The sequence below is a fragment of the Dreissena polymorpha genome, chromosome 15 (assembly GCF_020536995.1).
Source record: "Dreissena polymorpha isolate Duluth1 chromosome 15, UMN_Dpol_1.0, whole genome shotgun sequence".
Taxonomy (NCBI): domain Eukaryota; kingdom Metazoa; phylum Mollusca; class Bivalvia; order Myida; family Dreissenidae; genus Dreissena; species Dreissena polymorpha.
In genome coordinates, this window is record NC_068369.1 from 1070605 (window position 1) to 1086296 (window position 15692).

Sequence of the window (15692 nt, forward strand, 5' to 3'; positions counted from 1 at the left end):
ATTACTTGTATGTTTAGATTTACAAATATGTTTTGTTTTTATATGAATGTACATATTTTATACACTATTGTATTTGTATTACATTCATTGTTCTAGGGCATCCAGTTTTAAATGCCCTCACTTCTATGGCATTTGTAATAAATGCCCTTTTTCAATCTCAATACTGTGTTGGTTGTTTTACTTCATGCCATACTAGTTTCTATCTGACCTAGAACCACTGAACCCTGTAGTAAAAGTCTAACGCTGAAACCACTCGACAATCCGTGCTCATACAATGAGTGATGTATTTTAAAATTTATAAAAGCAATCCTCGTAGTGTCACAAAAAATAACGACAACAACAGAACTCTCCAACTTATTCAATCGTTTCGCGTTGCAACGCTTTATAATTTTCAGGTTTTTAAATCGTCAAAAGATGCATATTATGGATATTTTAGAGCATGGTAAATGTTCATTATTACTATTTCCTCTAAAATAGCATAACTACAACAAAGATTTGCGAATGTGAAACATTTTGTTTTATTTTGTCAATTTACCAAAACGTGAACAGGTTCCTTTAACATCTAAAACAGTTTAAGGCAACAGTAAATGGTATTCTTAAATCTGATATTTTATATCTAATAATCGCACTATTCATATTCCATTTGTTGTTTTAAAGATCTATGTATGGAATAATCACAATGAATCCATTAACCAAGAGACATGTAATCAAAACACGTATAACTATTACATTTAACAATATCATAAAAGACTATCGGATTTTAAAGCAACGGTTGTTTCTAATAAAAACGTTGCTGCATCATCTTTAAGTACATTGTAACGCGGTGAGCTTCTAACGGCCCGTTTGCAAGCTTCCAGTATATCTGGATCTGATATAACACAATTTTGTAAGGATAATGTAACTTTATGTTGGACTTTTGTCATGTGATTTACCATTGAAGACGCCGTCGCCGCTTTCAATTCTACAGTGAACAAGTCAATACTGCGGATTGACAGCGGCAGAAGGAGACACACGTTTTCAAAATTAGATTTTCTGACAGCAATATAGGATAAATTCTTCAGGTTAAGAATGCTATCTGAAAAGGCTGCAATATTTGAAATCTCAAAAATTTCTATATTTGGCAAGGAATCATTCGTCACTCTCCGTAACAATTCTATATCGAACGGCGTACCAAGACTCAGGGTCTTTATCCTTTTGAAGGCATCAGGTAAAGCTAATGTACACGGTCCTCTAATTCCCAAATACTCAAGATTGCGACATGAAGACAGATCAAAGTGACCATCGATGTGACACAAGTCTAATGAACGCATTGTTTCACCCGATTTAGTCAACGCCTTTTGTATTTCTTCTGAGCTTGGAATCTCGGGATTGTTTTGAATGACAAGTGTTCTTATGCTGTTCCTGTTCAGTAAAAAGATCTCCCGTAAAATTGCAGCATCGCTTGAGTCCTTAAGTGACCAGTCATAAAAAGTGTAGTGCTCTAACACGAACTTCCCGTTCTTTAACTTGTTTGCACGCGCTTCCTTACACCCCTTGATTATCATGTTTTGAACTGTTTGAATAAAGTGGTCGTTTGGCTTAGAAACCGTATATTCGTATGAAGTGAATGGCGAATTTAGCGTTGAGTGTGTTGGTATCCTGGCTGCAACCGTTTCTGATATTGATTCTGCAATGGCTGGTTTGAGACCACACAAGAATAAAAATATCTGATGAATCTCGAACGCGTCTTGTGTTTGATCACTGATAAACCCAAGAATCACATGCAAACAATCGTCGTGTTTCGCTGCATACAGACATGCAAGGAATTCTTGTATGGTTTTGTGCCAAAATGAAAAATTACACAGCAGTTGTGTAAGGGATTCGATTTTCTCCTCAGTAAGAATTCCCCACTCTAGTGCAAGCTTTTCTTGTGAATCAGATAAGCACTTTTCAACAGCGTCGATGTCAAAAACTACTGAATTTTCTCTTGAATAGGCAAACGATTGCATAAATGCTAACTTGGAGAGAGAATAAATAGTTTCTTCAAATGTTTTAATGTTCCGACATTTAAGAAAACATGGAAAGTCAACCACTGATTTTGAACGATCTTGCATATATTCTTTTGGATTAGACAGGTTTTTGCAAATCATTTTTAGCATTTGTGCGTAAATGTTACATAATGAACCTTGTAATTCTTTTCTCTCGTACCAAATACAAATCAGGGCAATCTGAACGATTGGTAGTGATTTATACAGGGGGATGTTATGGGAAGCCACCAGAAATCTGTTAATAGCATCTGAATTATCGGTATCTACCCGATACATTTTTCATTTCACCACCCTGTGCCACACACCAGTCAATAATAAGTTTCAGTACAAACGTACTTTTCCCTGAACCAGGTTCACCTTGCAGATAGAGACTTGCGGATTGATTTGTTAAATCATTGAACAATTCCTGGTACGTAGTAATTTGTTCTCCAATGTCTTTTGCTTTATCAAGATCATAGCTTACACGAACAATTTTCGATGGCACGTAGAACTTAACCAAAACGAGCGTCCCTGTTGGGCATCAGAGGTGGCATGCTGTGGTTGTTCTGCAAGACGTGCTCTATTAATCTCCTCTTTAAGTCGTCTGAAAATGTTGAAATATATGAACTTGCAACTTTAGTAATATATTCACAAATGCAAATTTCAGTTTTGATCTAAAGCTGAATCAAAGATTTAAAGTAAGTTTTGTTTAGGCATTTTCATTCACCGTTTAATATTTTAAGTTGATTTCCCCTTAATGTAATTAACATTTCATATTCATGTTTCAACAGACCATGTATCTAAGAACTTGAAAACTTTAATTGAACTATTCAGACAAATACTACCTTTTTGTTGATAAAATGTAATAAATTATGCATAAGATTTCTTACAAATGTTACACGTAAATATTACATTAAATTATATACGTTATGTGAATACCTAACATCACTTAATTTTTAAATTAGGCGCAATAATAAAATAACGTAAGTTTATCATTTTCAAACAACAAATACCAAGGCGTACTGACAATTTTGCACATCGACCAAATTTTACCGCATAAACCACTAGCACTCCGCTAGAAAGACAGTCTTTCACAAACCCACTTTGAGAATACCTAAACGTTGTTGACATTATTTTGAAAACTAAAAAAATAAATGTGTCTGTATAAACGTTCAAATGCAAGATAGACGCACGGCTTTTGTATGTTATGTTATGTTCTAAGTTCTTATAAAATTATAAAAAGTGCCCTTTGAAGTCATGTTTTACGCATTGCGCCATGACTTTGTGGTTTTATATAAATACAACTACCATACAATGCCGCATTATTTGTTGTTGTTCTATGTTTGTTTTACGTAACGCATACAGTAGTTTAAGTTAATACATAGGAAAGCATAAACCTGTTTCTATGTAATACTTATACATAGGCCTTACACTATCTATATAATCAGTTGTTTACCGTAACAATGCAACAAATATTCCTCGTCATGTCTCTGTGGCTGAATGCCTGTGATGTGTCTTATCACTTCTTTTCGTATATCCTCCTTGCCCTTATCAATAGTGGCTTCTATATCCTGTTTCCCTCTGGTCGTGTGTGTAGTCAGTTCCCGTGCACCTGCTTCTGTGGCTGAAGCGATAGTGTCACCAGCGTCCATGACGACCGTTTCTAAGTCTTGCTTTCCTCTCATTGTATGTTCAGTCAGTTCCCGCGCACCTGCTTCTGTGGCTGAAGCGATAGTGTCAAAAGCGTTCATGACGACCGTTTCTAAGTCTTGCTTTCCTCTCATTGTAAATGAAGTCAGTTCCCGTGCACCTGCTTCTGTGGCTGAAGCGATAGTGTCACTAGCGTCCATGACGACCGTTTCTATGACCTTTTTGCCTCTCAGTGTATGCGCAGTCAGTTCCCGCGCACCTGCCTCGGTGGCTGAAGCGAAAGTGGCACTAGCTTCCATGACGACCGTTTCTAGGTCCTGTTTGTATCTTAGTGCATGCGCAGTCAGTTCCCGCGCACCTGCCATGTTGGCTGTAGCAATAGTGTCACTACCATCTGTTACGACGGTTTCTATGTCATGTTTCTCTGTGATTACGCCAGCAGTCTGCTCCCGTGCACCTGCTGCGCAGGGTGAAGCGCACCCCATTACGACGGATTATATGTCCTGTGAACAAACAAATATAAGTAATAATGTATACACTTTTATTTATATGTATAATAGGTCTGTACATAAATGCATAACTTGTCCATTACTAAGTGTCACTGAAGCTCAATGTCTCGAAGGTAAAATAACATTTTTTCAAGGATCCCGCGTATAAAAGGGACCTTTCCACGTTTTTGTTAATTTATAAAAAAGGTGTGTTTTTTTTGAAAATTTTCGTTGAAGTTTTGATGTTTGCGAGGAAACAGAAATATTAAACATTTACCATGCTCGAAAATATCCATTAAATTCGTCTTTTGGCGATTTTAAAACCTGAAAATTATCAAGCTTTTCAAACGCGAAACGATTTTGAGAGTTCTGTTATTATAATTAAATTTTGTGACATAACGAGAATTGCTTAAATAATTTATAAAATACACCAGTCATTGTATGAGCACGTTTAACAAAAAATAAGTATTGTTTTCACCGGAGCTATTTAGTCCAAATGTTTACATTTATCAAATTTAAAGCATTTAATGACAAACTTCAATACATGCCAAAATCTGTGAAAAGGTTTGTTAAAACTTGGCCAACCTGTCACACAAAATCAAGACTTTTAAAACTTAAGTGGAACTATGAACGTTTTCAAATGCTATGTATACATTTCAATTTTTCGTTTACAAACGATACCACACATGAGCTTAAGTGATAGGCTAACCAAAATGTAGTACTAGTATGTACTGACAAGTTGGAAAAAGACAATGGACTCATATAGCCATAATAACTGCTATAAACACTATTTTGAGTTCTTGTTTAATCATTTCCTATATTACTTCTTAATCCATCACATTCTTTCATTAATCTATTAAATATCATTTTAATTAAAAAACGCGTACTGTGCTGGTGGGGTTAAATGTTAAAAATACAATCTTCCCTGTCTGCCTGGATGCCCGCCCGCCCGCCCGCCTGTCCGTCCGTCCGTCTGTCTATATGTCTGTCCTTCTGTCTGTCTGTTTGTTTGTCTGTCTGTCGGTCTGTCTGTCTGTGTTATTTTGGAAAATTATATCTACTTTGATAAAAAAATCCTTATTGAAAAGATGTTTTACTATGTGCGATTCCAAGAGAAATAGCCTTTTAATGAAAAAGATATCCTGCATCAGTCACTGTTTGGCATTGGCAACCTTTCGATGTGAAACACAAGTATGTTTCAATTCATGGTACAAGACATGCTCACTAGATGTATGTGCCATATTTGATGAAAATTCAGACTTCTAAAAAATGCTTAAATTAATGAAAACTATAATCTGACATTGACTTCCTCTTATATAATGGATTACAACCGACTGTCATTGAAATGATTAAGCAATTTTCAAGCACATATGACAATCAAGACATTTAAAGTAAGCCACACCCTCCTTCCTAAAAGTAGATTTCTGTATGCTCAATTAATCCGATCACGCTAAAGTCTATTTACATGAAAACGTTTCAATAAACGTATAAATTGTGCTTAGATACTAGTATTTAGAATGTCCATTTTCATGTTATACGTGAACGAGCTCCAGTAAAATTATAACGGCTTAATATTTCACTCTTGGCTATATTGAACTAGTTTTTAAATATTTCAAAACTAGCTGCATAAATATGCTAATCTTCAGTGTAAAATAACAAACGCACAATACAATCAATTATTCTACACAACTATTTGTATAACACAATTTTATAATATCTCGATTTGTTCATTCGATTCCGTAAGCAAGAAATAAATAGGAAATATTTTGCTTTCAGTAGAAGATGGCATAATGATTTCGTTTGGGGTCTTAGACTTAAACAAATTATTTTCCCTGTCGTGACTCCGCTTCTCGTGAAAAAATATATATTGTATATGACCACTCGTGAAAACAGGATTCGACCTTACCGTGAATGCAACAAGTATCCTTTACACCATCAGACCAAAAGCAAAGAAATTCACTAAAATTTCCCTGAGTAACTTTGCGATCACCAACAGTTGATCGGAAGTATATACTCCTAGCTTATGTTGGTAAATATCACTTCTGTCCGGATGAAAGACACGCCCAAGTAACGCTGTTCAAATTCAGCATGGACAATGTTTTTCTAGGTCTTCTTGAAATACGTCTTGCTCCGTTCAAGACCGTTTCAGAACAAAAACGATATGTTTATTAAATTCCCACTGCAACTGTATTTTCCCTGTCAGTGTGTACACCAAAATGCGCTAAAGAGTATATGATATGCAGGCTGATAAAACCGACTGACATTAAATGACGAATAAAGTGCGTGTACATCCGGCATTAACAATTAAGGTTCAACTGTAAAACAATTCATAAGCGGTACTTATGGGTGCTTAAATATACATGTTTTATTAATGTAGGATTTTCAGTTAGCACCATTACATTTATTTCACTTTAGCAAGCAATAAAAAGTTACACTTTTGGTATTTTGTTACAATACATTGTTCAGCAGTTAACAACCAGACTACAATAAATCTCTAAAAAAAAGATGTTTCCCCAAAATCAATACAGAGCTTTGAATGATTCCAAGCTGGCTATTATCAAATCCATGCCACCATTACACACGACTTTATTATGGTAAAGCATTGTATACCAGGCTGAAGGATCAAGTGACTATGTGGGGTTCACAATTGAACGTAATAAATGCAAACACACCAGTATGTGGTGCTTTTCTTCAAATACCTTTTTGAAACTATTTTTCTTAAAAAGTTCAACTAGTGCATAAAATACAGTTTTTATGCTCCTAATGGCAATACGAATTACATATGAATTACTTTATTTATAAGCATGTGTTGTTGGCCAAAAAGTCGATGTGTCACGCAATCATGTGCATGGTTTTGCTGAACGCAACGTGAAATTGCGGAATCGATTTCCGACTGATTCAATGATTTATAATTACATGTTACGATATCAGCACAAACTGCAAGGAAAACTGTCCTTTATGCGCTGAAGACTTTTGCAACTGTATTTCAATAACTCTAAATATTTTTTAAAAATAAAGTTCTTAACGGTGTGTTTACATTCTGTCCAGCCCAGGTGTTAACCCCGTTGATCCTGCATCATGTATACCTTACACGATAGTAGTGCTGCAACAATACGCCAAAAACAGTATTGTAATATATTGTCAGTGCAAAAACCCGTATTGCAATATATTGCAATATATTGCTAACTTGATCCAGAATTATAACTCGCCAGCTAATCACCCAAACCAACTTAATAACATGAACATAACCTTTGTATTGTATGTTTAAGTTCAAGTTATATCCTATTGGCAAATCGAGCCTTTTTTACAAAATGCTTTATAAACACAATTTACTCTTTTTTTTGGCTTTACATAGCATTTGTTATGAAAGATTAGTATTTTCATTTTGTTCATTGGATATTCCCGTTAAACATTAAATATGTTGTGCAATTGTGTACTGTATACTGTACAGTGTATACAATAAATCAGGAAAATTTTGTGGTGCTGCTCTAAGTGCGAGAACAAATTGGATGTTCCGCCACTACATTTGACAACATCCTTACACCGCTTACAATATCCTACCCCTTCCTCGATCTCATTCGTTTCTCTCTTCCTTTTAAGACTAAAATATGCCCAAACAACACTTTTTCCCTTAGAATTGTCTATAAAGTCAAACTTGGCGTTCGTTTCGTCTGCCATTTTGTGAACTATTATAAAAGCCGACAAGAAGAATAATAACCCGAAAGAGAATTGTGGATGTGTAAAAGCCGGTCGTGTAACTTATCAGAATGCTGTTTAGTAATTTTTTAATCATTATTACTTCTGTTTATAGAAACATCAATTTAGATTTTTATTATATAATTAATTGTTGTTATTTTATCGTATTTCCATAAGCTTCATCTTAAATTTAACAGTATGACATGCAAGAGCAGATCTTGGGGACTCCCATGTAACAACGCTACTCCGTATAATAGACTTTTTAGTATGCTTTTTTTACGTAAAATAATATTTTTACTAAACACCGATTTGTTTTGTTTACCTTGATATCATTATTTCTTTTCATTATAGTATTTTTTGGACGAAATATGGATGAATTTTTGTAGAATTTTCGTACCGGTATGAAGAAAATCATATCGCAATACAATATGCGGATTGCGTATTGCAATATATACCGATATACCGGTATATTGTTGCAGCACTACCCGATAGGGTAGGTAAAAACTACGAAAGTTCAAGACGATTCTGGGTTCTGCTATAAACAGTTTAAACGCCTCGTTGGTATTGATAACGGATTAATTGATTTGCATGAAAACAACACGTTTCTCTCCGGAATAACACACATAATGCATTTGATCTGTTATATATAAGAGTTGTTACTCTATATACTGCATAATACTCAATAACGTCGTAAAGAGCAAATAAATCAAAACTTGTATTGTTGGTGTAAAACATATCAAAGTGAAATGAAAAAGGACGATAATGATGAGACACATTTTTAAATGGAGGGGCATAAAAATCGAAGTGCGAATGCGTTTGCTTTGCCATGCTGTTCCCGTGCACCTGCTTCTGTGGCTGAAGCGATAGTGTCACTGGCGTCCATGACGACCGTTTCTAAGTCCTGCTTTCCTCTCATTGTATGCGCAGTCAGTTCGCGCGCACCTGCTTCTGTGGCTGAAGCGATAGTGTCACTAGCGTCCATGACGACCGTTTCTATGTCATGTTTGCCTCTCAGTGTATGCGCAGTCAGTTCCCGCGCACCTGCCTCGGTGGCTGAAGCGAAAGTGGCACTAGCTTCCATGACGACCGTTTCTAGGTCCTGTTTGTATCTTAGTGCATGCGCAGTCAGTTCCCGCGCACCTGCCATGTTGGATGAAGCAATAGTGTCACTACCATCTGTTACGACGGTTTCTATGTCATGTTTCTCTGTGATTACGCCAGCAGTCTGCTCCCGTGCACCTGCTGCGCAGGGTGAAGCGCACCCCATTACGACGGATTATATGTCCTGTGAACAAACAAATATAAGTAATAATGTATACACTTTGATTTATATGTAGTATAGGCCCGTTTGACACGAAAACACGTCACAATCTAAAACGCATTTATACAAAAATTTAAATAAACATAAATGCATAATTTGTCCATAACAAAGTGACACTGAAGCTCAATATATCGCAGGTAAATTAACAATGTCTCAAGCATCCCTCTTATGCAAGGGACATATTCAGGTTTTTGTTAATTGATAAAAATGGGAAAAAATGTTTTAGATTTGCAAATGTTCGTTGTAATAATGATGTTCGCGAGGAAACAGAAATACTGAACATTTACCATGCTCTAAAATATTCATTTAATTCAGCTTTTGACGATTTTAAAACCTGAAAATTATAAAGCTTTTCAACCGCTAAACGATTTGGAGAGTTCTGTTATTTTAGTTATATGTTGTGACATTACGAGAATCGCTCAGATAATGTATCAAATACACCAGTTATCGTATTAGCACGTTTTTTTAATTAAATTAATAATTGTTTTTACCGGAGCTATTTAGCTCCAATGTTTACATTTATCAAATTTAAAGCATTTAATGACAAACTTCTATACACGCCAAAATCTGTGAAAAGGTGCCTTTAAAACTTGGCTAACCTGTCAAACAAAATCAAGACTTTTTGAAAACTTTTTGGAAACTTAAGTTGAACCATGAAAGTTTTCAAATGCTATGTATACATTTTCGTTTACAAAAGAACCCACACAGGAACTGTAGTGATAGGCTAACCAAAATGTAGTATATACTAACAAGTTGGAAAAAGACAACGGACTCATATAGCCAAAATCACTGTTATAAAAACTTTTTTGAGTTCTTGTTTAATCATTTGTTATACTACTGCTTAATCCATCACATTCTTTCATAAACGTCTTAAATAGATATTCTGCATCAGTCACTATTTTGCAATACCAACCTTTCAATGTGAAACAAGTATATTTCAATTCCTAGTATAAGACAGGCTCACTGAATGTATGTGCCATATTTGATTAAAAGAAATAGACTTCTAAAAATGCATAAATTAATGACAATTATGACCTCTCATTGACTTCCTCTTATATAATTGATTACAACCGGCTGTCATTGAAATGATTAAAGCCTCTATAACGCTCAAAATCAACGAACATTTCGTAAAATAATTCGTAAAATAAAGTTAACACCTAAACAATCAGTGTTCCTTATAGTAATAGCCACAATTTCACCGCTAGATGTGGTATGATTAAATTGATTTTTGTAGATAAAAAATGCTCGTTAGATAACACCAATAAGAGTAAATGGAAATTATTCTACCAGAAAATCCTTAAAACATATGGTGACGCCTTACTTTTTGAATGTAATATCGACAACAATATCTTAGACGAAATTTCAACCAAAAACATATTTCTAGCGAATGTTCTATCGGCATGGTGTAAAGTCACTCATAATTTAGAAACCAAAATAAACAGTAAAATAATTATATGGAACAATAAAGACATAACTACACATTATAAAACGTTTTTCTATAAAAATTGGTTCGAACGAAACATAAAATATGTAGATGAATTATACGACTACAGAATAAACGACTTCTATTCTTTTGATAACTTATGCTACATACTCGGAATACCTACAAGTAACTTCCTAATGTACTACACATTGATCAAAAGTATACCCTTACATATTAAAACTGTTATCAATACAAATAACACACCATGTACTCAAAAAACATTCGTAGAAAACATAATTGAAAAACAAAACAAAACAAACAAAATATTTTATACACTTCAAATTAAAACCCCTGCCGAAATATCTACAGCTCAAACTAAATGGCAAAATCTTCTTGGGGAAAAATAATTTAATTGGAAACAAATATGTGTCATGCCATATAAATCAACTACTGATAGCATACTGAGAAATTTTCAGTATAAATTAATCCAAAGAATTATAGCTACAAATAAATATCTTTTTAAATGCAACCTATCCAACATAAATCTATGTGATATGTGTAGTTAACATATTGAAACAATAGAACACCTTTTCTGGGAGTGTAAACATATTCAACCTCTATGGAATCAATTGAAAACCTTTCTAGAGAAACAACAATTAAATGTTAAACTATCTCTCTTAGGCATCAGTTTGGGGGTAAATACTTTCAAAATACAAGAGGTTAATAACGCTGTGAATTACGTAATTATATTAATGAAATATTTTATATTCAGCATGAAATACAGAAAACAAGTACCTACAATGAACTGTTTTATCAATTATTTAAAACTGAAGATTCAAATCGAAAAAGAAATTGCCCTAAACAATGATGCACTTCATATATTTGAACAAAAATGGAAAAACATTAAACTTTCATAACAAGTCCAGTATGCTTTCTACACACGTTATGCATCTCATCATAAATCATAACTATTCTGTTGTTTTCTTTTTTTTAAACACCTAACACAAACAACTAAAGAACAAAAGTACATATTAACTTTTTTTTATCAAAAGGAAACCACATAGTCAAAAAAGTATATATTAGCATTTCTTGTGTAACATGTTTGAACATTATTGCTGTTACATAGTATCACTTTGTTTTATGATCATATACATGTTTACATTATATGTTTTGTATTGAATAAAAAATGCTCGTTTTTATTTATTTGTGACACAAGTAATTCCATTTTTATTTCTGCAAATATATCTATTCATACGACACACGAACACTAAAATGGTACCTTGTTAGTGTTCATGTGTCGTATGAATAGATATCGTTGCGGGAAATTAAAATGGAATTAAATATGCAAAACAATAATAAAAACGAGCATTTTATTTCATAACAAGTCCATTATGAACATCTATTTTACCAGACCAGATCTTGCGTTGAAATTTCGACAATTGCCACAAAGAACTCTGATTTTTAATTGTTTAACTTTATTTTACGAACTATTGTACGAAATTTTCGTTGATTTTGAGTAGTAATGGGGCTTTAAGAAATTTTCAAGCACACATGACAATCAATAAATTTAAAGTAAGCCACGCCCTCCTTCCGAAAAATAGATTTGTGTATGCTCAATTAATCAGATCACTATGACGTATATTTACATGAAAACGTTTCAACAAACGTGTAAATAGTGCTTATATATTTAGAATTTCCATTTTCATGCTATACGCGAATGAGATCCAGTAAAATGATAAAGGCTTAATTATTCACTCTTGGTTATATTGAACTAGTTTTTTAATATTTAATATTAATATAAATAAAACTAGCCGCACGAAAATCTTCAATTTAAAATAACAAACGCATAATACAACCAATTGTTCTACACAACTATTTTTAAAATACAATTTTGTAATTTCGCGATTTGTTTATTCAATACCGTAAGCTAGAAATAAATAGGAAATCTTTTGCTTTCAATGTAAGATAGCATAATGATTTCGTTTGGGGTCTTAGACTTAAACAAATTATTTTCCCGGTCGTGGCTCCGCTTCGCGTGAAAAAATATATTGTATATGACCACTCGTGAAATCAAAACGGAATCCGGATAGTGCCATCTATAATCTCGCCCTTCTTTCATCAAGAGCGACACTAGACACACGATATATTACGCGACAGTCGCGGCGACTCACGATATATTAAACACGATATATCGCCCTTGTGTAGGTAGCCCAAAGGGCGATATATCTTTTTAAATATATCGTGCGTCGCCGCGACTGTCGCGTAAAATATCGTGCGTCGCCGTGACTGTCGCGAAAAATATCGTGCGTCGCAGTGACTGTCGCGAAAAATATCGTGCGTCGCCGCGAATATCGCGCAAAATATCGTGTACACGAAGCGATACACGATATTTTCGCGTCAGTCGCGGCGACGCACGATATTTTATTATTCAAATATTGCCCATATTATCCGAATTTCGTGCATCGCGGTCTAATTTCAGACCGCGACACTAAACACACGAAGCGAACCTCGATATTTTGCGCGACAGTCGCGGCGACGCACGATATTTGTTCTGTGCAAATATCGCTGTAATAATATCGCCTGTCGACTGTCGCGTTTTTTAAACAGTGTTACAGTATTTTTTAACCATTTATTATCAATATTGCTGCCTTCGACACACTTATAAAAGATTATTCTAGCATAAGTAAACCGAGTACAAATTATTTAATTTTCATAATAATTTGATATACATTGACAATGATATATGTTTAAAACATTTCAGGAATTTGAACAATGGAGTAAAATTTCTATCAATTTTAAGATAATATATCATTATAATCTGTATCACTTCCAATAGGATTTCAGATTTGTAGATAACGTTTAACTTCAAGTAAGACATCAATATGAAACCAAAAGATTTATTTTCAGTACATGTTTAATCATCATTTATAGGTTATCCAGATTATTGACGTGCAACATTAATGTCAAGTCTATTGATACATTAATTAGACGGTATTTTTGTTGCTGGTATTGTTTTACATTTTAAATACCTTTTATAATGCTTTATCAAATAAATTATCGGTATAAATAAAAGTGCATATAGTGCAAACAACAATTGTATAATATTTATATTGGCTAACAAAAACGCGTTTGAAGGGCGCAAACATTTTGTTTCATATTGCTTAACAGGGTTCCAGATATAATATAAATGACTATTATATAATTATATTCAGATAAAGTTCACACTGTTACTTTTGTGCATGTCTAATATGATTTAAACAAAAAGCACGTTGAACCGCAGAATCGAACAACTAATATCTCAACCTTAGGAACTCAGTGTTATTTTCAAAATCGTTATTCCAAGCGATTTTCCTATCATTAAATATACGTTTATATAAAATATTTATGTAATATTAAATATTTATTTATTGCCAGATTGAAGTATAAGAAGCGAATAGCTTGCTATATCAATCATATACATTTCAATTGCTGATCAGACATAAACTTTATTATAAAAAAATATTATATCAAAAGATATATATACGACATAATGCACATGCTTGATGACGTAAAAATATCCCCTTTTTGTCTCCCCTGATTTTTTTGAAAACGCGACAAGAAGACGTTTTGTCGGAAGATTTTTATTGATTTAGTATGTGTATGCATTATAATAAACAACGGGTAACTAAAAAAATAAATAAAAATAAATAAATAAATAAATAAATAAAACATTGCCATCGAGCGCCTGTGCTCTACACCATAAAACCAAAAGCAAAGAAATTCACTAATATTTAATATTAATAAACAATTATGAGAGGTTATCATTTCCCTGAGTAACTTTGTGATTACCTACCGGTGATCGGAAGTATATACTCCTAGCTTATGTTGGTAAATGTCACTTTTGTCCAGATGACAGACACACCCGAGTAACTCTGTTAAAACTCAGCACGGACAACGTATTTCTATGTCTTCTTGAAACACGTCTTGCTCCGTTCAAGACCGTTTCAGAACAAAAACGACATGTATATTAAATACTCGCTGTGCATGTATTTTCCCTTTCAGTGTGTACACCAAAATGTGCTAAAGAGTATATGAGATACAAGCTGATAAAACCGTCTGACATTAAAGGACGTATTAAGTGCATGTGCAATTGTGCATCCGGCATGGACAATCGGTATGTTGTTCAACTGTTAAAAAATGCATAAGCGGTACTTATGAGCGCTTAAATATACATGTATTATAAATGCAGGATTTTCAGTTAGCATCATAACATTTATTTAACGTAAGAAAGCAATACATAGTTACACTTTTTGTATTTTGTTACAATACAGTGTTCAGCAGTTAACAAACAGACTGCAATAAATCTCTAAAAGAAAGATGTTTCCCCAAAACCAATACAGAGCTTTGAATGGTTCCAGGCTGGCTCTAATCAAATCCATGCCGCCATTACACACGACTTTATTATGGTAAAGCATTGTATACCAGGTTGCAGGATCGAGTGACTTTGTGGGGTTCACAATTGAACGTTTATTGATGTAAACACAACGGTATGTGGTGCTTTTGTTCCACTTTGTAAAACAATTTTTCTTTAGAATTTCAACTAGTGAATAAAATACAGTTTTTTATGCTGCTCATGACAATGTTGGCAATGAGAATTACATCAGAATTTCTTTATTTAATAAGCATATGTTCTTGGCCAAAAAGTCGATTTGTCACGCAATCATGTGCATGGTTATGCTGCACGCAACGTGAAATTGTGGCATCGATTTTCGACTTATTCGTTGAGTTATAATTAAATCTTAAGATATGAGCACAAACTACAAGACAAACTGTATTTTATGCGCTAAAGATTTTTTGCAAATTTATTTCAATAACTCGAGATATTTTCAAAAAGAAAGTTCTTTACGGTATGTTTACATTCTGTCCAGCCCAGGTGTAAACCTCTGTTAACCCCGTTGATCCTGCACCATGTATACTTTACCCGATAGGGGAGGTAAATACTGCGAACGTTCAAGACGATTCTGGGTTCTGCTACAAACAGTTTAAACGCCTCCTTGGTATTGATAACGGATGCATTTATTTGCATCCGAAAACAACAACTTTCTCTCCGGAATAACACACATAATGCA

General features: G+C 34.0%; 2 protein-coding genes across 10 annotated transcripts in view; one reads left to right on the top strand and one right to left on the bottom strand.

The window, feature by feature from the left end:
* LOC127860835 (uncharacterized) overlaps positions 1 to 15692 on the top strand; it is a 43517-nt gene that overhangs the window by 8699 nt on the left and 19126 nt on the right. The gene's annotated exons all lie outside the window — the stretch shown is intronic.
* LOC127860829 (uncharacterized) lies at positions 531 to 14670 on the bottom strand. Of its 9 annotated transcripts, XM_052399129.1 has the most exons (5): positions 14417 to 14668; positions 8783 to 9125; positions 6051 to 8683; positions 3463 to 4159; positions 531 to 2610 (listed from the first exon to the last, which is right to left on the bottom strand). In XM_052399129.1, exon 5 carries the CDS (start codon positions 2301 to 2303, stop codon positions 741 to 743), a length of 1563 nt encoding a protein of 520 aa, XP_052255089.1. In that variant the 5' UTR covers positions 2304 to 2610; positions 3463 to 4159; positions 6051 to 8683; positions 8783 to 9125; positions 14417 to 14668; the 3' UTR covers positions 531 to 740. The 9 variants fall into 9 exon arrangements, with proteins under 9 accessions (XP_052255089.1, XP_052255091.1, XP_052255087.1 ...); XM_052399131.1 differs by lacking the exon at positions 6051 to 8683 and having other exon boundaries at positions 3463 to 3618; positions 8684 to 9125; positions 14417 to 14666; XM_052399127.1 differs by lacking the exon at positions 6051 to 8683 and having other exon boundaries at positions 8684 to 9125; positions 14417 to 14666.